Source organism: Biomphalaria glabrata, chromosome 13 (genome assembly GCF_947242115.1).
Source record: "Biomphalaria glabrata chromosome 13, xgBioGlab47.1, whole genome shotgun sequence".
NCBI classification, from domain to species: domain Eukaryota; kingdom Metazoa; phylum Mollusca; class Gastropoda; family Planorbidae; genus Biomphalaria; species Biomphalaria glabrata.
Window position 1 is genome coordinate 37,370,613 of NC_074723.1, and position 27,666 is coordinate 37,398,278.

At 34.7% G+C, this 27,666-nt stretch overlaps 1 protein-coding gene across 3 annotated transcripts; it reads left to right on the top strand.

Moving 5' to 3' along the window:
* LOC106064204 (26S proteasome regulatory subunit 7) lies at positions 1-27,666 on the top strand. Of its 3 annotated transcripts, none has more exons than XM_056008500.1 (12): positions 1-23; positions 6,879-6,982; positions 8,441-8,478; positions 10,912-11,068; positions 12,501-12,657; positions 14,277-14,349; positions 17,185-17,280; positions 20,958-21,122; positions 22,362-22,449; positions 22,957-23,159; positions 23,992-24,088; positions 27,373-27,666. In XM_056008500.1, the coding sequence occupies exons 2-12, from the start codon at positions 6,910-6,912 to the stop codon at positions 27,528-27,530; spliced, it is 1,305 nt and encodes a 434-aa protein (XP_055864475.1). In that variant the 5' UTR covers positions 1-23; positions 6,879-6,909; the 3' UTR covers positions 27,531-27,666. The 3 variants fall into 3 exon arrangements, with proteins under 3 accessions (XP_055864475.1, XP_055864474.1, XP_055864476.1); XM_056008499.1 differs by lacking the exon at positions 1-23 and adding an exon at positions 185-363; XM_056008501.1 differs by lacking the exon at positions 1-23 and adding an exon at positions 185-363 and having other exon boundaries at positions 6,886-6,982.

Here is a 27,666-nt window from a genome sequence, read left to right on the forward strand (position 1 = left end):
GTCTAAAGAAATATTCATTCAATGTAGGTAGCCACGTGAATTCAAATATAAATCCAGTGGTAGAGAAAAATATAAATCAAGATTAACATATAGATCTAACCTTGATCTAGATTATAGATCTAGATTTCTACATCCTGAGACTTGGGACTTTCTTGAGATCATTCTTGGGATTTTTTAATTGAAAAATATATAGATCTATACCAAACCATTGCTTCTGCGATCTATCCTGTCAACAAACTGAGATTTATGCGATAATAGATTTATCTCACAGTATCTAAACTATAAATCTAGATCATCAATAATAAATCTAGTCTGTAGAGACAGAGTATAGGGATTATCTACATTTACTAATCAAGATAATAGGTCTATTCTTTTATTATTACTTTACTAAATTACATACTGATGTGAGTTAGTTAGTTAGACTAATACTACTAATAGCACTACTTATTAGTAATATTAGTAGTGTTACTACTAAAAACTAATTACTAGTGTCACTAGTGACTTATAATAAGTGACTAGTCACACTAGTGATTATCATCATTATGATACTCTAGATTCTAGACTCTGTCAGTATCACTCTACTAGACTTAACGACTTAACTAGACTGTCTCTACTAATAACTAATCTAAATCTCTAGACTAGTCAGTAAGACTCAGTAGACTAGTTACGACTAGTACGTAGTAGTAGTAGTCTAGACACTCTCTCTGAGTCTGACTCTACTTTGGCTTTAGTACTTAGTCTTAGACTTAGACTTAAATTAGACTACTACAGGAGTGTGCAAATGTACATATAATACTATTATGTTACATCTCTCTTCTTAATTTTAATTCAGAAAATCTATTTATCAGAATAACTAACAAACTAGTCAACTAAAAAGTCAATTCAGTTCATCACAAATCAAGTCTCTTGGGTTTGTTAACTATTCTGCCTGAGTGTGTTACATAAGGTTCATGTGGTCTAGAGGTGTTAGAAGAAGCAGTGTGTAGTGGCGGCTCTACATCTAGCGTAGTTTGTAATCTTGGACTCTCTAGATATTGTGGTTAAAGTTGTTCTGAGATGTCATCTGGAAAGTCATAATTATTGTCAAATCTGTTTGCTTTCTGATGTGTTTTCTGTTTCTTCTGTAGACCTTATTTCCACTTTAGACATTATATGATCTAGGCTTAGAATGCTTCGAAACAACTGTCTTGTAGTGGATTATGACTCTTAACTCCTTTCCTCTTATCAAAATAATGTTTCTGAGACTGTTTCTTGGAGTCAAAGTGTTTCTTCACCACCTTGAGATCTGGTGTCTTAGGTGTGAGTATTTCCTCGCTCGAAGGTAACAAGTTTCTGGGTCGGCGTCCCATGAGTAATTGTGCTGGAGACAAATTAATATTACTCAGTGGAGTAGTTCTGTAGTCTAATAGCGACAGAAATTTGTCTTCGCTTTTCTTCCACAGTTTCTTCACAGTCTGAATAGCTCTTTCAGCCTCGCCATTAGAACTCTGAAAATGAGGACTTGACATTTCATGCTCTATTCCGTATGATTTACAGAAGTTCAGGAATTCCCTTGAAGCCAACTGTGGCCCGCTATCTGACCTTAACCTTCTAGGTATTCCATGGCATGCGAATATACTCTTCATTGCTTCGATGATATCAGATGTGGTTTCCTGTGACAGTTCTTTGACATCAATAAACTTTGAGAAGGTAACAAGTTTCTGGGTCGGCGTCCCATAAGTAATTGTGCTGGAGACAAATTAATATTACTCAGTGGAGTAGTTCTGTAGTCTAATAGCGACAGAAATTTGTCTTCGCTTTTCTTCCACAGTTTCTTCACAGTCTGAATAGCTCTTTCAGCCTCGCCATTAGAACTCTGAAAATGAGGACTTGACATTTCATGCTCTATTCCGTATGATTTACAGAAGTTCAGGAATTCCCTTGAAGCCAACTGTGGCCCGCTATCTGACCTTAACCTTCTAGGTATTCCATGGCATGCGAATATACTCTTCATTGCTTCGATGATATCAGATGTGGTTTCCTGTGACAGTTCTTTGACATCAATAAACTTTGAGAAGTAGTCAACTAGAAGAACATACTTTTTACCCTCAAAGTTAAACAGATTACACCCAACCATGCTGTATGGAAGGTCTGGTGTCTTGGTAGGCATTAGCGGTTCTGACACATTTTGATTCTGATGTTCAGCACACCTGCTACAATCCCTAACTGTCACTTCAATGTCTGCATTCATGCCTGGCCAATACATGACTTCTCTGGCTCGCTGCTTACACTTGACTATTCCTAAGTGAGACTTGTGAATCAGATTTAGCATGTTGTATTTACGTAAGCTTGGTGGCATGACTATTCTCAGACCTTTGTATATAATACCATCCGAAGTTGATAACTGGTCTCTTGAATCCCAATATGGCCTGACTTCAATTGGAGTCTCGCTTCTTGTGTCTGGCCAACCAGTCATAATTACTTCCAGAAGCATTGAAAGTTCCTTGCTTGTACAGTCTTTAATTTCACTGTATTTCGAATCACAGAGATCATATGCACTGAATCATCTGTAAATTCACATGTCTGTGTATCAGTATTTGGTAGATGTGCACGAGAAAGTGTATCGGAGATAAACATTTCCTTGCCTTTTCTGTAACAGACTTTCAGATCATACCACTGTAGTCTTATTAGCATCTTCTGTATTCTCATTGGTGCTGACAATAGAGGTTTCTTGAAGATTTGCTCCAGAGGTTTGTGATCATTATAAACTGTTACTTCTTTACCAAATATGTAGCAGTGAAATTTGCTTGTACTATACACAATTGAGAGCATTTCCTTCTCAATTTGAGCATATCTTGTTTCTGTATCGGTGAGAGCTCTTGATGCGTATGCAATTATACGACCTTCCTGGAGTAATACTGCTCCCAGTCCATCTTTACTTGCATCACATTCTATCTCTACGTTCTTGTTGACATCATAATATGCCAAAACTGGAGGATTTGTACAAAGATGTTTCAATTCTTTGAAACTCTTGTTTTGTTCATGATTCCATTGAAATTCTATATCATCTTTTAGAAGCTTTCGTATTGGAGCATCTGCTTGACTTAGATTAGGAATAAATTTTGCTATGTACTGAATTAAACCTAGAAATCTTCTGATTCCATCTTTGTCTTGAGGAGCTGGCATGTCAATAATTGCCTTTATCTTTGCTGGATCTGGTTCTAAACTTTTCTCTGACAAGATATGGCCCATATAAGGTACTCTGTTTTGCCTTATCTTGCACTTGTCATAGTTCAGCTTTAGAATGTACTCCGTTGCTCTTTGCATGACTTGTTTCAAAATGTGATCATGATGTTCAACATCTCTACCAGCTACTAGAATGTCGTCTATAATGACATATGCTCCTTCAGTACCTTGAAGCATTTCATCCATAATCCTTTGGTAAATTTCTGGCGCTGATTTGATTCCAAAAGGTAATCGTAACCATCTATATCTTCTCAGAGGTGTGTTGAAAGTTGTGAGAAATGAAGATTCTCTTTCAAGCTTAATTTGCATAAACCCTGACTTGGCATCGAGAACTGAGAATATCTTCGAATCTGGAATATTAGTGATCACATCTTCAATAGTTTTCATCGGGTGATAGCTTTATTGAGATCTTTTAGATCAATACATATTCTAACTTTGTCATTCCTGAATGAAACAACCATGGAACTAACCCATTCAGTAGGTTCATGTACTGGAGTAATAAATCCAGCAGCTTGCATTTCAAGTTTTTCTTCCACTTTATTGCCTAGCCATGCTGCTAAGCGACGTGGTGGATGGATAACTCCTTTAGCATTTTCCTGTAACTGAATCTTGTATTCTCCTGGCAGTGTTCCAGTTGTTTTAAGCATTTCAGGAAATTCTCTTTGTAACTCGTCTTCTGCCTTGGATTCTATGCTGTCTATCCGTTGTAGTAGTCCTAAACATTCTGCTGTGTCACCACTCAAAATGTTCTCTTGACTAATGTCTACTACCTCAAACCTTGCTTTCACCTCTTGGATATTATTTTTCAAAGGTAGCACCACTGCTCCTAAAGTCTTAATAACATGATTAGTGTAAGACTTGAGTGACTTTGCCGAATAAGCAAGTTTTACTTTGTCTTTGAGCTTTTCAAACTCGGACTTGACAAGAATGTTACATCTTGCACCAGTGTCAATACGAAAAATTAATGTCTTGCCATGCACGACTAGTTTTACAGTCCACTTGTCTTCAACGACATTGATGTTCTCAATATTACCCTTTTTATACTGGCTAATTGCAGTGCTAACAGGTATAATATTTTCATCACTGTGATTTTCATCTTCTACTAGATTGACGTTGTGTCTTTTTCTGCACATTTGAAACCAGTGGTTTTTCTTCTTGCAGAAATTGCATGTGGTTCCTATTGCTGGACATTTTCCCTTTTCGTGGTTCTTGCCGCATTTACTACATAATTTATCTGAGTTGTCTTTAGACTTCTTCTTGAGTACATTGTGTGACTGTCTCTTGATTGCTAGAACTTCTTGGCCCCTAAACATTTTCACTTGGCTTTGTGACATCTCATATTGTTGTCCAATTTCTATAGCCTTGCTAAGGGTCATCTTCTGTCCCTGATCAAGTAGTCTTAATTGTACCTTTTCATGTATGACTCCACTAATGATCAAATCAATAAGCATATCGTCTGGATTGTCATACTCACAGTCCATAATGAGAAGCTTTAGGTCTTTAACAAAGTTATCAAAACTTTCTCCTTCTACCTGCTTTCTCTGATGTGCTCTAAATCTAGACACTCTTTTATTTTGTCTTGGCCTTATGTAGGCTTCTATTTTCTTTAATAGCAATTGCGGATCTCCCTCTTCACTATCAGTAATATTTAGAGTTTTTGTAAACTTCACGGCCTTGTTGACCTATACACATTCCCAGCCATCTGGCTTTTTGTTTACTATCGGCACCAGCTAACGGTCCTTTGAAACAAAAGCTCACCTGCTGTTGAAATCTTATAAACTCTTGATACAGATCTTTAGCATTCCAATTCAAGATTGGTTGCTCAAAATAAAAAAGAAGCCATTATTAGATTGATAAAAACCTTTGTCTGGACAGCTTTTTAAGTTTTACTCTGACACCATGTAGAATATTTGCATTACACAAATAACAAACTAGTGTTTAAGAGGGAAGACATATTAGGAACTCCATTTATTACGTAAACACAAGCGGTGTTGCACTGATGCGCTAGTGTGCAAATGTACATATAATACTATTATGTTACAGTAGTTACCACTACTCCACTAGACTCTAGTAGTAGTAGTACTATAAGTTATACTAGTATAGACTATAATAGACAGTTAGTTAGTATAGTAGTTAATTACAGTCCTACAGTAACAGTACTACATAGTGAGTATGCTCAGTAGTTCTAGTTTAGACCCTCTTTCATCTCTACTCAACTCACTGACTCATGTAACTGACTCGATTTAATTAATTAATCTAATCATGTCTATGGAAAGATCTAGATCATTAGATGTCTAGTCTTGAGTTCTAGTCAGAGATTGAGTACAGTAATACTAATAGTGACACTATAAAAACTTACTATAATAATATTATTTCTAGTCAATCTAGATCTTTAGATATAATAGAGGCAGTGCTGAGAGGGGTCTAATAATATAAGAATATCTCTGTCGACTCTGTGGCATTTTACGTCTCAAGAGACAATCTTTTCCCTTTGCAACTTCCTGTGTGACCAAAAAGGCCACTCCCCGATATAATTAGTATAATTAATATTATTATAAAATTTATAGTCTAGAATCTATATAGTCACTCAGTCTCTAGTAGATCTGTAATTTACCGTAAATATTATATTATAATATTCATTATATATATATATAATTAGACTAGTGAAGTAGACTGACTCTAGCACTCTAACTTATAAGACTCTGCGACCCTCTATACTAGATCTGTATATATATATATATATATATTATATATATATATATATAATCTAGTTCAATATATCAGACTATATGTCTATACTCTCTTTTCCATAATCTAAGATAGATAGATGTTGACATTGTAGAATGAGTATAAGTTTAGTTTTAGTTTCTAAAGTGAGTTTAGTCACAGTGTAGTCATTATATCTTATCTGTACACTTTGACTAAACCCACTTAAGAAACTAAAATTAAACTGAAATCAGGTTTCTAGAATGTCAATATATATAATTTTAAGAATTCATATTTAAACAATGCAGATTACAATACAAATAGATCTCCCATAATTCTATTCATTCTATTATACTATGTTAACTATTGAATAATAGTAGTTGTAATTAAATTGGAGGAGACAAAGAGTTGTCTGAAATATTTTTAAAATTTAATATCGCTTGACCATATATATTTTAATCAGAAACATGCCATTTTATTTCATATTGATCAACACTAGATATTTTCCTTTTTAGTATTTGCCAACGTTTTCTGTACAATGAGTTAGGGTTAGGTTAGTCTAAAGTCTTTTTTATAGTCATCTTGAAATAGCAGAATAAAAATTAAAACAAAACACTTTTTTTTTATTACGTTAAAGGTTCGAAAATTTGAAGCTAGGGTTAGGGTAGTCTAAAAGTTTTATGTGAATAGAGATTAAATTAAAACACTTTAAACTGACACTGTTTAGTCAAGGGAGATCATTCTGCTTTATTTGTAACTTTGTTAACTTGTCAGCTGATCTAGGTATCGATTCATGTAAAATATTACCCTAAGTTTTAGTAGAGAGTAGAGCTTCTAAAAATGTCTAGACTCTATCTAAATTGACTAGATTCTTAGTATCCTAGATCTAATTTATTTTTTCTAGACAAGATAATTAATCTTAATTTAATTTTTTTTTTTTTGAAAAGTAAATAGAATCTAGATCTACCGAAAGTCAGAATGCCTGATCATCTTGGATCTGACCAGCGTAAAGTAAAAGAAAAGGACAAAGAAGAAGAGAAACCCATTCAATGTAATCTAATAAGAATAATCTATATCTATTTTAGATCTTTAGTTTACTTAAATGTATTATTCTATTGTATCTGGATTTATTTACGATATGATGATGGAAAGAAGTTTTATTATTGCATAAATCACTAACGTAGAAGATCTGTATGATAGTATACTGTTAGTCTCTTAATTAGCTTATTTATATATTACAATATAATTATATTTGCCTATAAATATAAACAGTAGATTTTGTATCTACAAAACAACTGATAAGACTCTGGTTCTTCTTCTCATTTGTAAAGTAACTATGTATACAGTATTCCCATTGTTGGCTACTATATGTCTAAAAAAAAAAAAGAAATATCACCTTCACCTATCCCTTAGTCTGTTGGACCATTGGGGCACCTCACAAGATCTGTAGAATGTCTTTTCTATCTGTCATTTGCCGTGGATATAATCGTAATTCTTTTATGTTGTCTTCCCATCACTTTCTCTGTCTGCCTCTTCTTCTTTTTCCCTGATGGAAGGTTTTTGTGAGCCCTGAGGACCTTGTAATATGGCCATAGACTTTTAGTTTGTGTTTTTTGACAGTAATTAGCAGTTCATCATGAGTTCCAATCGCTGTACTAATCCTGTCTCTACTACTTCGTTTGTGATGTGGTCTTTGTATATGATACCTAGAATCTTTCTTTAGCATCACAATTCCGTTGATGGATCCTTCTCTCTAGCTCTGTAGTCAGCTTTCAAGATTTGCAAGCATATAAGAATGTGGTCATAATCAGTCTGATTTTAGTATCAAGGGCTATGCATTTGTCTTTCCATATTGTTTTGTGCTTTGCAAGTGCTACTGTGGACTGTGCAATTCTGGCCAGTAGTTCGGGTTTAGTTCCTTCATCTGAGGTGTTAGCTCCAAGGTATTTAAAACTACTGACACTTGTCAGCTTTTCACCTCCAATATTGATGTCTCTTTTAAAGCCCTGTTGGCTATAGATCATAATTTGAGTTTTTTTGCCTTTGATTTGCATATACCATATGCTGCAGAAGTCTTGTCTATGTTCATCACCAAGTCAGCTAGGTTTTTTTTTGGCCCTGCTGGACCATCTATGTTGTCAGCAAAGTGCAAGTTAGTAATTCTTCTTCCTCTAAGGCTTACAGTAACTTCATTGCCCTCAAGAGCATCTTCCATTATTCTTTCAAGTAAGATATTGAAAAGAGTTAGTGAAAATAGGTGGCCTTGTCTCACTCCAACTGGTTTTAAACCATTCTCCATTGTTATTGTTGAAAAACACCACACTTTTTGGCCTGCCTGTAGAGGCTATGGATTACTTTTTTAATGTTCTTAACTAAAAATATAAATAACTTTAAAACATTTTTTTATTAAAACGAGATGCATGTAAAATTTTTTTGAAACATTGACTTGGCTGTATAAAAAAAAATTGTCATTTTTTTAATATTCTCTTTTTTTGATTTTTCTTTTTAGCTCTTGATGAAGGAGACATTGCCCTCTTGAAAACATATGTAAGTAGACTAATTTTAAGCAATGATAATCAATTTTATGCTGCATCCTTTACAGTTTTGAAGGGGCTGAAATTTGGTTGCAGATTACATTCACAGCCTGAAGCCATAAAGCTGTTAACTGATTGATTTACCAAAACCTGCAACTTGATCATTATATATTTTGTATTATGAACCTTTTCATTGATGCTTCATGCAGTTTTTAATAAGATGTTGTTGTGCCACCTATAATATAGTGTAAATGTAACGTTTATAGACGTGGCGTTGATATAGTGTGACTGTAGAGGGACTGGTCACTACTACTGTGTCGCGAATGCATAGAATGCTGGGGTCGTACTTCCTGGAGTACTCTTGACGGGTGACAAACATATATACCACATATTGACTTAAGTCCGTTTCAGCAGACAAATATAAAGTTTATTTGATAACAACAATAATAAAACTGCACTCCTTGTTAGTGCTAGAAGTCAAGAAAATTTTATCCGCATAACAGCGGTATAAAAAATATCCAATAGGCTAAACTCTCCAGAGTATATTACAAATCACCTCCGCATCTCAGCGGGTAACACTGTACAGAATAATCCAGAATAATACTAGAAATACATGTCTCAAAAAGACCACTGGCATCAACTGCCCAAAGATACTTTGAGTTACAACTCGACTAAAATGCTACTACTAAAATCATATTTGACTGCCTCGTCCAGAGGATAACACTTGACTGAACTGACTTGACTGACTCAAAGTCAACTTTTTTCATTCTACTTCCTGTTTTCTACATCAGGAATTCCACGTGTCTTTTAAACTCTTAACGTGACATGAACATTAAATCAGGCAATGTTATCTGAGACTGTGACAAAGAGCGACAAATTGATTCATGAGGTTTTAGACTGAAGCACACACAGTGATAACTTGTGTTCAATTTCCAGTGTCTTTAAACTCAATCCAGAGAATAACAATTTTGTGAATCCAAAATAATGAAACAATATAAATATATTGATATAAATGCAATACAAACTGATTGTCCAACTAACTTACTGTTAAAACAACTGATAAGATCCTTGAACTTACTGCCTCATGACTGAACAGGCACGCTTTTCCATTAAAAAAAATAAATAATTTTTTTAGGCTTTTATAGAAGACACTTGGCTTTCAAAGAAGGTTTTGTTTTGCTGGTTAGTTCTATTTGTTTACATATTGTGATATGGTCAAGATCTGACAAGACCCATCTTGAAGGAACTATTAGTAATTTTTTTTTCTTCATCACAATTTGGGGGGGGGGGGGGGGGGGCATTATGCACATTGATACATGACAGTTATCCATTATTATTATTAGATTGTCAAAATCAGGTATGACATTTAATTTATTTGAATTAAAATGTCACATCATATCATTGGAACAAGTGTCATAATTTTTTTTACATTAATTTCAAAGTGAAAGTGTCTTGATTTTTTGGATGCATGTCTTTAACCCTTTCTCTCCGTAATTATTTTTCCATGTTTCGATGGAATTCTTTTTTTTTGCTCATTTACATTTAGTAGCCCTGGGCACACATGTACAGGCATTTACTTGTGTTGTACTTGGTTGTTACCAAAACTGGGGCATACAACAGATGTTATTTTGTTTTAACTCTTTCTCTCTGTAATTATTTTTCCATGTTTCGATGGAATTCTTTTTTTTTTGCTCATTTACATTTAGTAGCCCTGGGCACACATGTACAGGCATTTACTTGTGTTGTACTTGGTTGTTACCAAAACTGGGGCATACAACAGATGTTATTTTGTTTTAACTCTTTCTCTCTGTAATTATTTTTCCATGTTTCAATGGAATTCTTTTTTTTTGCTCATTTACATTTAGTAGCCCTGGGCACACATGTACAGGCATTTACTTGTGTTGTACTTGGTTGTTACCAAAACTGGGGCATACAACAGATGTTATTTTGTTTTAACTCTTTCTCTCCGTAATTATTTTTCCATGTTTCAATGGAATTCTTCTTTTTGCTCATTTACATTTAGTAGCCCTGTGCACACATGTACAGGCATTTACTTGTGTTGTACTTGGTTGTTACCAAAACTGGGGCATACAACAGATGTTATTTTGTTTTAACTCTTTCTCTCTGTAATTATTTTTCCATGTTTCAATGGAATTCTTCTTTTTGCTCATTGCTATTTCCCTCCCCTGTTAGGATTAAGCTTTAATAACTTTTTTGTTTGCTATCAGAAAATGTTTTATTTGGTATCAAATTAAAAGGAAATGTATGCCTTTTTTATATAACACAAAAAACGTTTATAAAATTCAACATTAAATTAATTTAATGAGGTCAAATCATTGATATATCGTCAATTAGGAGAGAAAGAGTTAGCTGAAAATGTTTATGATTTTTGTTAATTACATCCATTATATTGTTTACATTATATTCATGTCCTTCCACTATTCAGGGTGTGGGCCAGTACACTAAAGCAATTAAAGCTGTGGAAGAAGATATCCAGAATGTGCTGAAAAATGTCAATGAATTATCTGGTATTAAGGAATCAGACACAGGGCTGGCACCACCTGCCTTGTGGGATCTTGCTGCTGATAAACAAACATTACAAAGTAAGTTTAATGTATTCAGGATACATTCTGTACTCATTAAATTAGATTTAAAATAGAGCTTACCTGCTGTAGGTCTTAGACAAGATTTTAGAACAGAAGCAAGGTTTCAATTGTATGTAATTTTTACTTCAGAGTATTATTTATTTATTATTAATCAATTATTTATTAATTTCTTCAAACACTAGATTTTTTGTTGAAGATCTCATCTACATGAGACATAGTTTAGACTAGATCTTAACTATCAGGTGCAAGTCTTATAAAAGATCTTATTTTGATCTCGGAGATTTATATGATCACTTCCACCATTCCTGAATTATGTCCTACACAGTGTCCATCGAGAGTGAAACGATTCCTTTCTTTTTTTTTTTTTTTTGCTGCCTCTTTTTTCTTGATGTCATACGTGTTGCATGATCATTCTAGTTGATTTTCAAAACTTATCTCATAATATTTTTCCAATGTTTTGTGGCTCTGTAGCATTTTCAACTAATGAAGTTGTTCACAATAGGAATTTAAAATGTGGCCTTGACAGAGCTGCACACAAGCCTAATTGCTATGAGAGCTATATTTTTTTTGTCTTTTCCACATTGCGTGGACTATGAGAGTCTGCTGTGGACTGGAGGAGTTTCAGCAAACAGATCTGGATCCTTCAAATAAGCTTTCTGTTAATTAAGTGTTGCATTTGAAGCAAAAATCTACCTCTAAAGTTTATAACTTTTTGCTGTTGAGTTAATAAAATTAATAACAAGAAATTCGTCTGTGTGTGTGTAATTTATCCTAAGGATACAATACCTATCAAACAAAAACAACTCTTGTTCCATATAGTGTCTCCTGCATTGTTTACCATGAACCATTCTGTGAAATTTAAAGGGGGAGAGGGATAGTTTGCATTTTTAACTTTTTCCCCCTTTGTCGTGTATCAGTTTTAGAACCCCTGTAATATTTGGTGACTAGTAGTCACTTAACTATTCCCTGCGGTCGGAGTGCTATGGATATTTTTGACAGCAGAGTTATGTATTAGTATTGAAGTATCGAAGTTATTATAATTGCTTTGTATTCAGAACATATTTCTCTGGACATATAATTTGTGATGGCTGAAGTCGCCGATATCTTTTGTGATTTATTTTATATATAATAAAATCCATGTCTGCTACCATAGTGTTTATTAATAATTCTAAATGTTGTGGTCGGAGAGTTCAGTATGATAGTGTTCTCACGCACCTGCAAATCTTGTGCGTGTGAGAAAGTATTTAGTTAACAAGTCAGAGAACATTATAGCAGTACCAGAAGAGGTATCTACAACGCACAGAGACATTCGCATCATCACACCTGCAACAAGAACTAGGCAGTGACATCCTTATAGACAGAAAACTGACAAATTATGCTAATTTAATTTTTTTTTTTTTTTCAAATGTGATATTTTATTTCTCCTTAGGTGAGCAGCCATTGCAAGTAGCACGCTGTACTAAGATCATAAATGCAGACTCAGATGACCCTAAATATATCATCAATGTCAAGCAGTTTGCCAAGTTTGTCGTTGACCTCGGAGAACAAGTAGCACCAACAGATATTGAAGAAGGCATGAGAGTTGGGTGAGACCTAGTACTGAGTTAGATAAGGCCTAGCTTTCCTTGTAGTGGTGGATGTTTTTTGTATGTTTATACTAGTGTTGGATGAAGCCTTAGTATACACACACTGTATTGGATAAGTATTGCTTTATAATGGCTTACATTCTGAATTTCACCCTCTCACATAATAGGATTAGTTGATAGATTGAAAGAAATGTAGCTACATTATCCCCCTTCCCCCTCAACCAGGCTTTACTATTGTAATAACTTATGATTTTTTTTCTTTATGATGTCAAATTTTCTTACTTAAATGAGTTTGAAAAACCTTAGAATAAGTAGAGACAAAAGTGAGAAAAAAACTTAGAATAAGTAGAGACAAAAGTGAGAAAAACAACTTAGAATAAGTAGAGACAAAAGTGGGTTAGGACTTTTTTTTTGTTTGTCTAATTTATCCAATCACTTGATGTCTATTTTTCAAAATCAAAGATCTATGCTAATGATGTAGTAGATGTGTCAGATAGTCTACTCAGTTGTTTAACTGTATACACATCAGTTTGATTTAAGACATGAATGTAAATGTTAATTTGTAATTGTGATATTATGGAGATAGGACTAATATTTTAAGTTGTAGGATTTTGGTTTGTTTTCTTCGTACTTGAGGACATGGTCATTTGTGTGTTATCGATATTTAGAATTTTTAGTTCAAAATTGTTAAATAATATATTTGGTAAATATGTTTTGATGAAATATACATCAAACTTGTCAAACATAGTGTAGGGTGAATATGGAATGTTGAAAGAGGGCTACTATTGGCTCATAGTGTAGGGTGAATATGGAATGTTGAAAGAGGGCTACTATTGGCTCATAGTGTAGGGTGAATATGGAATGTTGAAAGAGGGCTATTATTGGCTCATAGTGTAGGGTGAATATGGAATGTTGAAAGAGGGCTACTATTGGCTCATAGTGTAGGGTGAATAAGGAATGTTGAAAGAGGGCTACAATTGGCTCATAGTGTAGGGTGAATAAGGAATGCTGAAAGAGGGCTACTATTGGCTCATAGTGTAGGGTGAATATGGAATGTTGAAAGAGGGCTACTATTGGCTCATAGTGTAGGGTGAATAAGGAATGTTGAAAGAGGGCTACTATTGGCTCATAGTGTAGGGTGAATATGGAATGTTGAAAGAGGGCTACTATTGGCTCATAGTGTAGGGTGAATATGGAATGTTGAAAGAGGGCTACTATTGGCTCATAGTGTTGGGTGAATAAGGAATGTTGAAAGAGGGCTACTATTGGCTCATAGTGTAGGGTGAATATGGAATGTTGAAAGAGGGCTACTATTGGCTCATAGTGTTGGGTGAATAAGGAATGTTGAAAGAGGGCTACTATTGGCTCATAGTGTAGGGTGAATATGGAATGTTGAAAGAGGGCTACTATTGGCTCACAGTGTAGAGTGAATATGGAATGTTGAAAGAGGATCTAAGGGAAGACTAATAGAAGTAAGAATTGGAATAGACATAAGGAATTATTATTAACATTGCGTTTTGTACGCACAATTTAAATACCTATAGACTATAGAATAACAAATTCACATTTGTGTGTTGTTTTAATAATGTTCATAACAAGTTGCTTTTTGGTCTACACAGAGTTGACAGAAACAAATATCAAATCCACATTCCTTTACCTCCGAAAATTGACCCGACAGTCACAATGATGCAGGTAATTCAATACTCTTACAATTTTCATGGGTTCTTTAGTTCAACATGATTTATGAATTATTTTTTTTATGTATTCTAACATTCAATTTTAATATTGCCATCCATAATTTAGGATATACTTAAACATTTACATTTTATTTAAAAAAGATGTCTTTACTCCTTCTTTTAAAACAAAAGTATTCAATCTAAACATCCCCATCCATTATGATTTGTATTTATTTTTTAATTATTCTATTTAACTTTGACTTTTAAACAACTTACGAATGAACTCAGGGACATTCAAGTCCGAGTGTGTTTGCAAAAAAAAAAACGTTTTTTCTTATGCAGAATAAAAGAATTTGTTTCTTGGTTCTTGCACCCTCCTTCAACGTCTGTTTGTTTTCTATTACAACTTTAAGCATCAGAGCCCAGAATAAATAGCTTTACCTTACCAAACCCTGGGAGTTTATCTATTCAGCAGACTCAATAGCCCTGCTTTTATATTTAGAAACAGGTTCAATGACTAATTAGGATTATCTTTCTGAAAACAAATCTTTAAAATTTTTAGGAATAGTGATTGTAGAGGTTGACTCTGCAAAGAATGGTCTTAAAGAAGAAAATCTGAATATTTCAAAATGTAATAAAATATTTTCAGTGTCTGTGTCCCTTGTAAAGAAATTGCCCATAAACAAAACTAGATGTCACTGGTCCAACCAAGCAAACCATTGCATCTGGTTTAAGTCTAAATTCACTTCTTTGTTTTGAATGAATTTTCTGTTTGTGCTGTTGTGGAATCAGGAATAAAACACTAGATGCAAGATGATCATAAAATCATTTTCAAGTGACAAGAATGGCATCGTTCTAATAAAGTCTATGTCAAAGACTGAATGTGTAAATATTTTGAAAAATGTACAGAATGTCTTATGTAACTTTAGGATTGCTGCATTTTGTGTGTATCTTACGCGCTTGAAGGATTTTAGTCTTTCCAGAGTATATTTCTTCATATTTGGAAAATATTCATTTGCCCCTCAAAATACAAATTTTTAGGTCTTGGAATACACATTTCCATTTTGGCATGTAGGCATCTCTAATCTTCAAATCTGAAGCGACTTTCAAAACATGTAAAACAAACAAACAATAATCATTACATCTACGCTACACTGTATTGGATAAGTAATGCTTTATAATGGCTTAGATTCTTCTTCTTCATCGTTCTCATTGTTATGTTGGAGTGTTCATATGACTAGACCAATACATGAGATGAACTGCACAGTGGTTTCCAAATCAGGGAGCTCTCCATATAGTTTTCTTTCTATTGGGGTGATATGGGGCCAATGTCTTGGTAAAGAGAGCAGTTTTGGAGGATGTGGTCGGCATTCTCTGGTGATACTCCACATGGGCAGGTTTCACTGGCTCCAATTTTGAGCTTCCGGTACATGTGTTGCTTAGATTCTGAATTTCATCCACTCTCATAATTATTACACATGTCCTTGTTAGAGATTATAAGCTAGTATATTCATTCTAGTGAGTGTATTTCTTCTTCAAATTATCCAGTCAATTCATGTTTCCCTTTGTGTAGCCTGTCAACTCCTAAAGCTGAGTTATTTTATATGTCACTCTTCCAGTTCTCTTAATGAGTGTGCAATTTCTTATCATGTTAGATGACTTCCTGGTCATGTGCTATATGTTTTGTATGGCAGTGCAGGACAACTGAGAAGAACAGCTCTTGAACAAAAAACTGGCTAGATGACAAAGAATAAATTAATTTTTTAAATATTATATTCTATATTCTATCATATTGTATATACAATTTAAAGGGGCTATGGCAGTGCAGAACAACTGAGAAGAACAGCTCTGGAACAAAAAACTGGCTAGATGACAAAGAATAAATTAATGTTTTTAATATTATATTCTATATTCTATCATATTGTATATACAATTTAAAGGGGCTCTCTTTTTTAATAATTTTTTTCTCAGCATTTTCTTACAGATTACTTTGATTGGCCAGGTGTCCTCCCATATTCTATACTGTTGTGATTTAACATTTTTAAAGATCATTTCATTACAACAATAATAGACAAAAGGGATAGGGCTGTTACATAGTGCAGAAAATAATTATCTTGATCTAGTTTTAATGAAGTTTGCCTTTTTACTTTTCCTAATACACACCTCATTAATAAAAAAAAATTGCTTTTGTATAGTACATCTTTTATGCTTATAGCATGTTCATCCCACTGTGGTCTAATCTTTTTTGCTTTTTGTGTGTATGTGTGTGGGGTGGTGAGGTGCCTAGAAGAAGCTTTCTGTGCTGCCTTTAGATACTAAGCAAACACAATTCAGCTTGAGTTGGGTTTTTAACTCACACCCGTTGATAGGTAGCCAAGTGGTTTAGGATTCTCAGCCACACATTCATCATCATCATCATCATTCTTTTGGGTTCCTCATGGAACATAGGGCCTCGACAAAAACACGCCACTCTCCACGGTCTCTTGCTAGTTTTTTTATGGTTTCCCAGCACTTCCTGGTCCTCTTGGCTTCTTCGAGTACACTGCGTCGCCATGTTCTTTTTGGTCTTCCTCTGCGTCTTGTTCCCTGGGGGTTCCACTCTAAGGCCTGTCTAGCTCTGTTGCTGGTATCTTTTCTAAGGGTGTGACCAATCCATCTCCACTTCCTAGCCACACATTCCAACTTCATAAAATCTTTCCAAAAAGTAACCTGTGTTTAGAACTATGACAAGGAAAAGTCCAGAGTAATGTCCATATTAAAATGATTATGATTTTCGTCTTTTACAAATAGTAATGTGAAAATATCGGTGTTTGGTTTATATTAAATGGGAGTTGATTTTTGTTTATTTCAGGTGGAAGAAAAGCCTGATGTGACATACAGTGATGTTGGTGGATGCAAAGAACAAATAGAAAAACTCAGAGAAGTTGTGGAGACTCCTCTACTTCATGTACGTTTAGTTTCTTCAGCATAGCTAGACTCTTATAACAAGTTTTTCGGTAATTCTGCAGGAGTTCAAGGGGCAGCCATCTTTGTTACTATTTTGTTATTGTTTATGTTCCAAAGAAATCCCAAGACAGTGTCTTTAAAAATACCAAGAATTAACATTACTTCTGTGTTTTCAAAGCAATGCTATTTTTTCTTTTAATTTTGACTTGGTGTCAATACAATACGTTTCTTATTGTTCTGTCTTCTTTTTAATTGTTAAAATCTAAATATTGTCTATATCTATTCTGAATTATTCTGATATCTATAGAGAATCTAAATTTAACTAGGCCTACAATAAATATCAGCACAGTTTATTACCAAAAATTAATTGACCTTTATTGCCTTTAAGTGCCTTTAAGAACATTGTCATATTAATATAGTAATTAGTCTAGTTCTAGCAGTTAGATTATGAAACTAATTAATAGACTTATTAGGACTAGATGATACCAGTATAGCTAGATCTAGCATATTATTTAGCTTCAAAAATAAAAACAAACAAAAACCCAAATCGGAGAGAAAACCCAAGATACAAGATTACAGTCTAAACAATAACAAAGATGGCTGCCCCTTGAACTCCTGCAGAATTACCAGTTTTTCATCTGCTAGTTTCAGTGAGGAAAAAAGTTGTTCATTCATTGACTTCTTTGTTCTTATTTATATGTTGGAGGTTTCAGACAAGTAGCTCCCTACCTACCATGAACTGTGCAGCGGTTTTCAGATCTGTTAGCTCACCAAATAGTTTTTGTTCTATAGAGAGGTTTTGGGGCCAGTGTCTTGTTCATTCAAGACAAATTTACACAATGAATATAAAGGACTGTATTGGGAAAGTAGACATTTATTAAAAACGAATACTCTAAGCTTAGATCAAGCTTTGTCATTTGCAGTAATTTCACTATGTGACCTGGTGTTAAGCTGAATTGTGTAGACCTCAAGTTGCAATGAATCATTCCTCTGTGAAGGTAGCACAACTCAATAATTGGCAAAAGGTTAACTTACAAAGTGAAATACAAAGAAATAAATTAAATTCTACAAGTATAGATAAATCCCTGTAATAAAATAAGATTTTCAAAAACCTTAATACTGATATATGCTGTTTCTAATTCATCACCAGTTATGAATCTATCTTCAATTTCCCTTGTGCAATTTTTTTAACTTCTGGTCTCTCCCTCTGATCTTTCTCATTAATTGGATTATATTCCATTTGCGTTTTTGCTCTTAATCATGGCTGCTTCTAGAAAAATGAAAATAGAAGATGACTGTCTTATTTTTAACAATGAATAACCATCCTGATAAAGCTGTTAGCTTGCTATGCTGTGAACCAACTGCGGTTTTTAAAGAGTATAAATTAGAATGACACTATCATATAAAGCATCTTGATTTCTGATACAATCTCAGAATTGTAGAAAGACTAATAAAAAGATAGGAGTCTCTTAATAAATTGATGAAGCTGCAAATGGTTTTCATCAAACAATCATCATTACTAGAGCACTTTTTAGATGGTAAATTTATTCAAAAATGCTTGTCAGACACAGCCAGTATTATGTGTCCTGAACAGAACAAAAATTAGATTACTTATGTCACAAACTCCAACTTCACAATGGAAGCAAATATTTTTAGTGGTACTAGCTGATGTACATAACACAGCACAATTACTGATATTCATCTGGGGCGTAGATAGCAAGTTTCAACTCAGGGAATAGTTACTCAATGTTGAATCACTCAAAGACACAACCTCAGGCTAGGATTTATTCAATGCTGGTGTTAAAGTTAGGTGTCATTTATCAGGAAAGATTGTGCAGAGATGTATTTAATAAAATGATGGAGATGCTTACCATGATGTAGCGTGCCGAATAGGAAAGGCAGGGAGCATTTTCCAAAGGCTGCAGCCTATTTGGACTAGCCAAGCCATTGGACTCGAGACAAAAATACACCTTCTCAACACAATCGTCATTCCAACTGCTACATATGCGAGACGTGGAAGTCATCTGTCAAAATTGAGAAAAGACTAAATGTGGCTCAACAGAGATGGCTGAGACGGATTTTGGGAGTCAGTTACACAGACCGGATCTCAAACAAGAAAATCCTTTGCCGAACTGGGAGTCGAACACTTAGTGAGGTTGTGACTGAGCGTCGCATGAGGTTTGCGGGACATGTTCTACGTCAAAATGAATTACGCACACCAAGAGTTGCGATAACATGGAAGCCAAAACGAGGAAAGCGCAAACAGGGACGTCCTCATATTACCTGGCGACACACCTTCATGGAGGACCTCAGAACAGTGGACACCAGGTGGGAAGAGGCTTCAGACATTGCCAGTGACAGATCATTATGGAGACAGCTTGCCGCCCAATGCGCCGAACGGCGCGGGAGGACCTAAGTCTAAGTAAGTATTTAATAAAATGGCTCATTATCTCTGTAATCAACCTTATCAGGGCTATGGGTCTTAATCGCAGGCAGTCCTAAAGAACTACTTAAAGATTAAGAAACTAAGCATTCAATGTTCTGTAGCACAGCAGTTTCCCCCAGGCTTAACTTAGCAAGGTATTTAGAAGAGTGTGGGATCTCATGGAATAAACAGTTTTGTTTCATGAAATGAAGGGCATTGACTGTGACTTTTTTTTTACTAATATTGCTAATGAAAAGTGGAAGACAGACTTGATGTTTGTCGTTGGTGTAATTAAGAAATTGAATGAAATGTATTCCAAACTTCAGGGCTGTGAGTTGCTTGTATGTTAAATCTTCTCAAACAAAGCTTTCCCTTCTCTCCAGGCAAGCAAATGAAAATAGATTTTGCCATTTTTCTTTGCTGAAAGATGGATCTCTCCCTGAAGCTGCATTTCCACATTTAAAAAACTTTGCTACCAAACATTTGACATTATTTGGGTCTGCACACATCTCTGTGAACAAGCATTTTTGTTTGTTTGAAAAAAATAATTGTAGAAGAGGTCAATACTGACTAACTGTAATTTGAAAGCAGTCATAGAAGAACAACTAGTAAGCACAGTTCCACGATTCAAGAACACAATTACAAGTGTAAACAGTTACATCTTCACATTAAGTATAAATGTACATTTGTGCTGAAATGCGCTGTAAAAAAAAAACAATAAAGTAAGAAACTATTTGTAAAATTAGCTTAAGAAGTTGCTAACTTTTGTTGTAGCTTTTATATTTGGTGTGTAAAAATGAAATGTAAGGAGACTTAAACATTACATTCTCTTCTGTTTAACTTTATTTCCTTCTGTTTAACTTTATTTTCTTTTGTTTAACTTTATTCCCTTCTGTTTAACTTTATTTTCTTCTGTTTAACTTTATTTCCTTCTGTTTAACTTTATTTTCTTCTTTTTAACTTTATTTCCTTCTGTTCAACTTTATTTCTTTCTGTTTAACTTTATTTCCTTCTGTTTAACTTTATTTCCTTGTGTTTAACTTTATTTCCTTCTGTTTAACTTTATTTCCTTCTGTTTAACTTTATTTCCTTCTGTTTAACTTTATTTCCTTCTGTTTAACTTTATTTCCTTCTGTTTAACTTTATTTCCTTCTGTTTAACTTTATTTCCTTCTGTTTAACTTTATTTTCTTCTGTTTAACTTTATTTTCTTCTGTTTAACTTTATTTTCTTCTGTTTAACTCTATTTTTTAGCCGGAAAGATTTGTCAACCTTGGTATTGAGCCGCCCAAAGGTGTGTTGTTGTTTGGCCCTCCTGGAACTGGGAAGACTCTGTGTGCCCGTGCTGTGGCCAACAGAACTGATGCTTGCTTCATTAGAGTCATCGGCTCAGAGCTTGTACAGAAATATGTGGGGGAAGTGAGTGTGTTTTAGAATTAAATTCCTTATTAAAAAAAATAGTGCAGTAAATTGGTGTGTAAAATAGAGATGAAAATGTCTTGAATCAGCCTTAGACTGCATCTAAGAAATATGTATATCCCCCCTTTTCTTGTTAAAGTGTTTTTTTCTCTCTTTTCTTAAGATTAAGTTAAAAAAATGTTGCCTTTCATACCTGATGTAAAGGTCTTGAAAATCCCAAATTTCAAAATCAGTCTTCATCTGAGACTCTGCATACACCCTTATGAAATTGTAAACCACATCCTCTTTGAATGCCCCTTTTTAATCCACCTTAGGCAGACAATGTTACCATTTCAGCCCAACATAACACCCTGTACGGCAGTGCTGAACAACTGATGAGAACAGAACACTATTTTTTCCTTGGCACAGTCTGCAAAAGAGCTCAGAGCTCAGCAGCAAAAGGTGGCTAGAAGAAGAAGATTTGAGATTCAAATCCGGGACCCCTAGGCTCAGAAGCCAAGCATTTACCACTCAGCCACCATCCCCCATAGATTAAAGTACAAGCAATTAAAAAAGACATTTAGGGAAGAAACAAAATGAAATCAATGAATTTTATGATCTTTCATGCATAAAACTTAGAATTTTTTTTTGTTGTTGTTTTTTTAACAGATAAGACCTCTTCATTTAAAAATTTAGAATGTCCTTTGAGGTACAGAGAGTTGAAATGAATGTTTTATTCGCATTGTTTTTAATCTTCAATTTTATGATATTTTAATTTTTTTTAAGAACATGAATGAACTACATTGCCATTTCAATTTTGTTGACTTATGCTACCATACATTTGTCTACATCTTGGTGCATTTTCCTAACAAGGGCATAGGCAGAGAGTTACACAGAAAGCCATGTTAAATCAGTTTTCATTGTATGCATTCAATTCAATTTTTTTTGTTTGTAAAAATGTTGTATTTATAGCATTTTGAATAGCCCACTCTTATATGGGGTGTGGTATGCGGAGCGGTAAAGCGCTTGACTTTCTAACCAAGAGGTTTCATGCTCCAATCCCAGTGAAAATTAGGATTTTTAAGATCAGGATTTTTTAGACTTCCTGAATATACCTAACTCTACCTGACATACACTGGGGAAGTAAAGGCGTTTGGTCTTTGTGCCAACCACATAACTTGTTAACCTTTGGCCATAGTGCTTTACATTATCACTTCCCTTTTTACACTTTAATGTGATACTTTAATGTGATACTTTCAGGGTGCCAGAATGGTCAGAGAATTGTTTGAAATGGCTAGAGCTAAAAAAGCTTGTATTATTTTCTTTGATGAAATAGATGCTGTAGGAGGTAAGCAATTGAATCCCTTTTTTAAATTAACTGCAAACACATAATACTGATACAGCTTACTCACAGTAGAACCAACATTCAAACACATGTAATAGCGCTACTTTCATGCTTATAGCATGCTAAAAATGCTACAGTCCTATCTCATTTGTGGATCAGTGGGAAAGGGAGAATCTGGGACAAAGTTTTCCATGCACAAAGCTGCTTGATTCAGGTGTCAAACCTCAAGCCCCTTTCATAAGTAGCCAAGCCAAGTTCAAGCGTACTTAGCCTCTCGACTATGCATACCACTGTAAATCAGAGTCCTGCTTAATTTGAATTAGCTAAAATGTTTAGATTTTCAATCTTTTTACTTATTGCAAAGTCAAGTCAGTTTTGCTTGGTTCCAGATAATTAAAAAAAACAACAACTTATGTTCATTTCAAAAAATCAAGTAATACAAATTGTAAATAATTCTTGAATTTCTCTTTGTTCTTGTAATATAAATTCAACTTTTTTTTCCCCCTTAAGGTGCCAGGTTTGATGATGGAGCTGGTGGGGATAATGAAGTACAGCGTACCATGTTGGAACTGATCAACCAGCTGGATGGCTTTGACCCCAGGGGAAACATCAAGGTGTTGATGGCCACCAACCGGCCAGATACTCTTGACCCAGCACTGATGAGGCCAGGAAGACTTGACAGAAAAATAGAGTTTGGATTACCTGACCTTGAAGTAAGTTCATTGACACGGAGCACACTACCAATGCAGCAAGTTGTCATTTACTCTTTGCTACAATAACACCTCACATAAACTAAACTATTCATGGGCTCACTGTACACTGCTCTACTCCAACTGACTTGTGGCTAAATATCACATTAGAAAATATGTGTTGAGTGTGTACCTTCCAACAGATAAAAGTACTACTAAAAAACTAAGTAAAAATTAACTAGAGTTAACATCAAGCCTACTTTTGTGTTTTATATTCTCGGAATATTTAGAAGTCTTAACATTCTGTAACTTGGTGCACATTGATTAGTATTAGTTGCAGATAGTTAGATGGGAAGAAACCAACTACGTGTGTTGGTTGAGGGAATGCTGGATGAGTTGTAAAATGTTAGGCTTATGAACCAAGAGGTCTTGGGTTCAAATTCCAGTGAAGACTGGGATTTTATATTTTAGGATTTTTAACATTTCCTTTTAGTATGTACCAAAATGAAATCAGGCTTAAAATACATGGCATTAAGGTTGGACTGAGGAGTAGTCTAGTGATTGCAATGCAATGGAATATGATTGAACCTTGAGGCTTTGACCTCTAAATGGGTTGTAATTTGGATTTTGTGGGACTAAGAACAAATAATAACAGGATTGAACTGTGTGGATGGTAAACAAAATATTATTTAAGGATACTATACAAATGGAGTTGATGCAAACTTCAAAGTCAACCAGAAAATTAAATGGTTAAAGTTCTCTTTATGCTACTACAACTTTATATATTTGTTAATAACTTTTAAAATTGAATAGTAACATTTCATGAATTATTACATGACACTTATCATTTTTGCAGGGCCGTACACATATATTTAAAATACATGCTAGATCTATGAGTGTAGAGAAAGATATTCGTTATGAGCTGCTGGCTAGATTATGCCCAAACAGTACAGGTATGTATTCACATTATTATGTTTATATTTATGGGGTAATTAACAATGTTAAAAGAAGTGGGATGTGTAGCTGTTTTGGCTCCCTATCAATCTCTTGGCTCCCTATCAATGGGGCTTGAGTTCAAATGTTACTTGAGCTGAGTTGTGTTTGCTAAGCCTCTAAATGCAGTACAGAAATCTTTTCATGCCATGTTTCCACTAAAAGAGATGAGACCTTGAGCATGTTATAAGCATGAACGATTAAAAAACTAAATAAGAACCCTTAAAATGCAAAGTAGCGAAACTATATTGAAGACTAATAACCAACCACTACATAAAACATTCACTAACCCTAACCATATGACTATCTATGACAACAAAACATTTATGGCTGCCATGTAGGCTTTTATGCCAACACTCAATTGCCTGATTGCATCTTGCTGAGAACATAAAACTCTTAAAAGTTATTAAAGCTATTGAAACTATTTCACCAAGCTGGGTTCAAAGAAGTAGTTATATTCAGTGTTGAGATATCCAGGACACAGTAGAAGGGTTTCATGAAAACAAGCACACTACAGCAGTATTTATAGATTAGCAACAAGCCTATGATAGAGTGTGGAGAAAAGGTCTATTTTTGAAGATGAAAAAAATGGGCATCCATGGAAGAATGTACAGCTGGATCAGGGCATTCTTAAAAAACAGAACCATCCAAACCCAATTCGAAGGCGCCATCTCTAGTAAAAAAAAGTTTGGAAGAAGGACTACCACAAGGTTCAGCCCTTAGCTGCACTCTCTTTCTAATCTTCATGAATGACCTCATGGACCTCATTTCAGTCAATAACGCACTTTATGCAGACGGCCTTTTAATTTGGACTACAGAGAAATATCAAGTGCTGACTAGATCCAAACTAAATAGAGCCCTCACAACTATCTCCACATATTCAAAATTATGGAAAATGGAAAAACAAAGAAAAGTCAGTTTATTCAATTTTTAGCCACAGCAACAAAACAGCAAAAAGAAAGTACATCCTAAAAATAGACTCACAACCAATAAATAAAGAAGAAAATCCAACATATCTTGGTGTAAAACTAGACCAAAGACTGAAAAGAAAACCTTAAGACAATTATACACTGGATACGTCAGATCTGTCATGGATAACTGTCTCTCCATACAAGTAGCTGCCAACAAAACCTATCAAGCATCATTAGACACAAACCAAAACCAAGCCTTGTGTCTAATTAGTGGAGGTATGAGAACTACTCCCATAGCAGCCTGTGAAATAGACTCCAATATTGAACCGCATTAGCAGCATTAGAAGCTATTGAGAGATACAGAAGGTTGGAGGACAATCATCCTAATAAACTACTAACACAGAGAAATATGTAAAACAACCAAAAAAAGCAAAGAACTCTGATCCAACTTACTGATGAAGTAGCCCTAAAACACCACCTACCCAATAACAGAGAAAAAAAAAACCAGATTTTCAAACATAACGCCCGGACTAAACTACAATAAAATTAATAACACCTTAACAAAAAATCAAATCCACTGGAGCTCAAAGTAGGCACGCTCAAAACAATTGAAAGTTATCCAAAAACAGCGATCCATATATATATATATACCAACGGATCGGCCTTCAAAGCCACCATCAATGCTGGTCTTTGAAATTAGTGCACCCTGTGGCGATTACTGCTCAAACTTTCAAGCCAAAATTGAGGCAATTACCATAGCACTACAGACAGTGGAGAACAAATTATATGAAGGAGTGCAACCACCATCAGATATTGTTGTCTTTACAGACTCCCAATCCACTCTGCAAGCACTTAACAGCAGCACCTCAAACAGCCCAAGAGAGTTGACAACACTAATTGTGATAATCCATCAGATGATACCAAAATTAAATATCAACATTACACTACAGTGGATCCCTGGACACATTGGCATCATTGGAAATGAAAAGGCAGATATACTTTCTGGAACAACCAGATAGACCTGTTAATTACCTTACCCTAAGGTCAATGTTAACCAACAACCACAAAGAGGAGTGGCTCTACCAATGGGCATCAGGAAACACAGGCAGAGCCATGTACAAAGAAATGACTATGCCTAATAAACTGGACAGTATTAACTTCCTTCCCCGCAAATAACAATCTACAATTTTCCAACTAAGAACAGGACACAACACCTCTATTAAACTACCATCTGAACAAAATGAACTCTATACAACTCCCCCTTTGCAGACACTGTGCCCACCCTTATGAAACCATAAACCATATCCTCTTTGAATGCCCCTTCCTAATCCACGTTAGGCAGACCCTACTTCCACTACAGCCGAACATAACCAACACCCTGTACTGGCAGTGCTGAACAACTGAAGAAAACAGCACACTTTTTTTCCTTGGCACAGTCTGCAAAAGAACTCACAGCTCAGCAGCAATAAAGCTGGCTAGAAGAAGAAGTGTTGAGATATTACAGTTGAGATTTTCCTAGTCATACCAGTACTTTGATGTTTAGACTTGACTTCCCTTTCTTCCATTCAAGATTATACTTTCACTCAGCAATCTAATACTTATTAGTCTTTATTATCGTTGACAAATTTATGTATGAATAAAAGCTATTTGATAGCAATTTCTTACTTTATTTGAATGTAATAAGGCTCGTCTTCTAGTCCAAAGACTAATCAGGAGTGCTGTATTTCCCGTGGCTACCCCTAGCTGTGACTTACATAATAATGATTATTATTATTATTATTATGTTAGAAATGAACGAGTAGTCATTCTCTGGCGCTGCCAGGGTCGAGTTTCGCTAAAGAGAAACAAAATTCATCGTAGTCCCTTTAACAGTTTCCACTGAGGAATTTTCTGGTGATTTGGCAGGTCTGCAGCAGTATCAAAAATACCTCTTTAATTTTTAAGTACATAGCTCTAAAAGCTGTGTATTCATCATAATTTAGTCACCACAATGATAGTTATTGTTTACAAATTTAATTCTCTCACAAATATGTTCCTTTCTCTCAACAAACACTCTTAATGTTAATCTTCTCATTTCCTCTTGATAATGGTATTCGGAAGTCAACCTAGATTTCCACCTGAATCAACATTAAAAGAGAATTAAAACTGAATAGTATTTATTTAGAATCTTGTCATACTGATTACTTTGATAGTGCCTCCATATTGTCTGTGCTTATATGCTTTTTTTTTCTAAGTTTTGAATTGACCATTTGTTTGTTAATGCGTTGGTTGAATAACAAAAGAGGACAGTTCGTTTTTTAAATTTTTACTTTTTTATTTGCTTATATCAACAGGAGCAGAAATTCGTAGTGTTTGCACAGAAGCTGGAATGTTTGCTATCAGGGCTCGTAGGAAGATGGCTACAGAGAAAGATTTTCTGGAAGCAGTAAATAAAGTCATCAAAGCCTACGCCAAATTTAGTGCAACTCCTCGTTACATGACTTACAATTAAATCAATAGTAGACTTGATAGAAATGGACAGAGCTTGTGTGTTTACTCTCTGATCTGATTTGAACTTAAGTGAATCATTGTTTGTATTCATGATTTTTTGTTTCAGCTTATTAAATCATGGTATCTTTCATACTAAA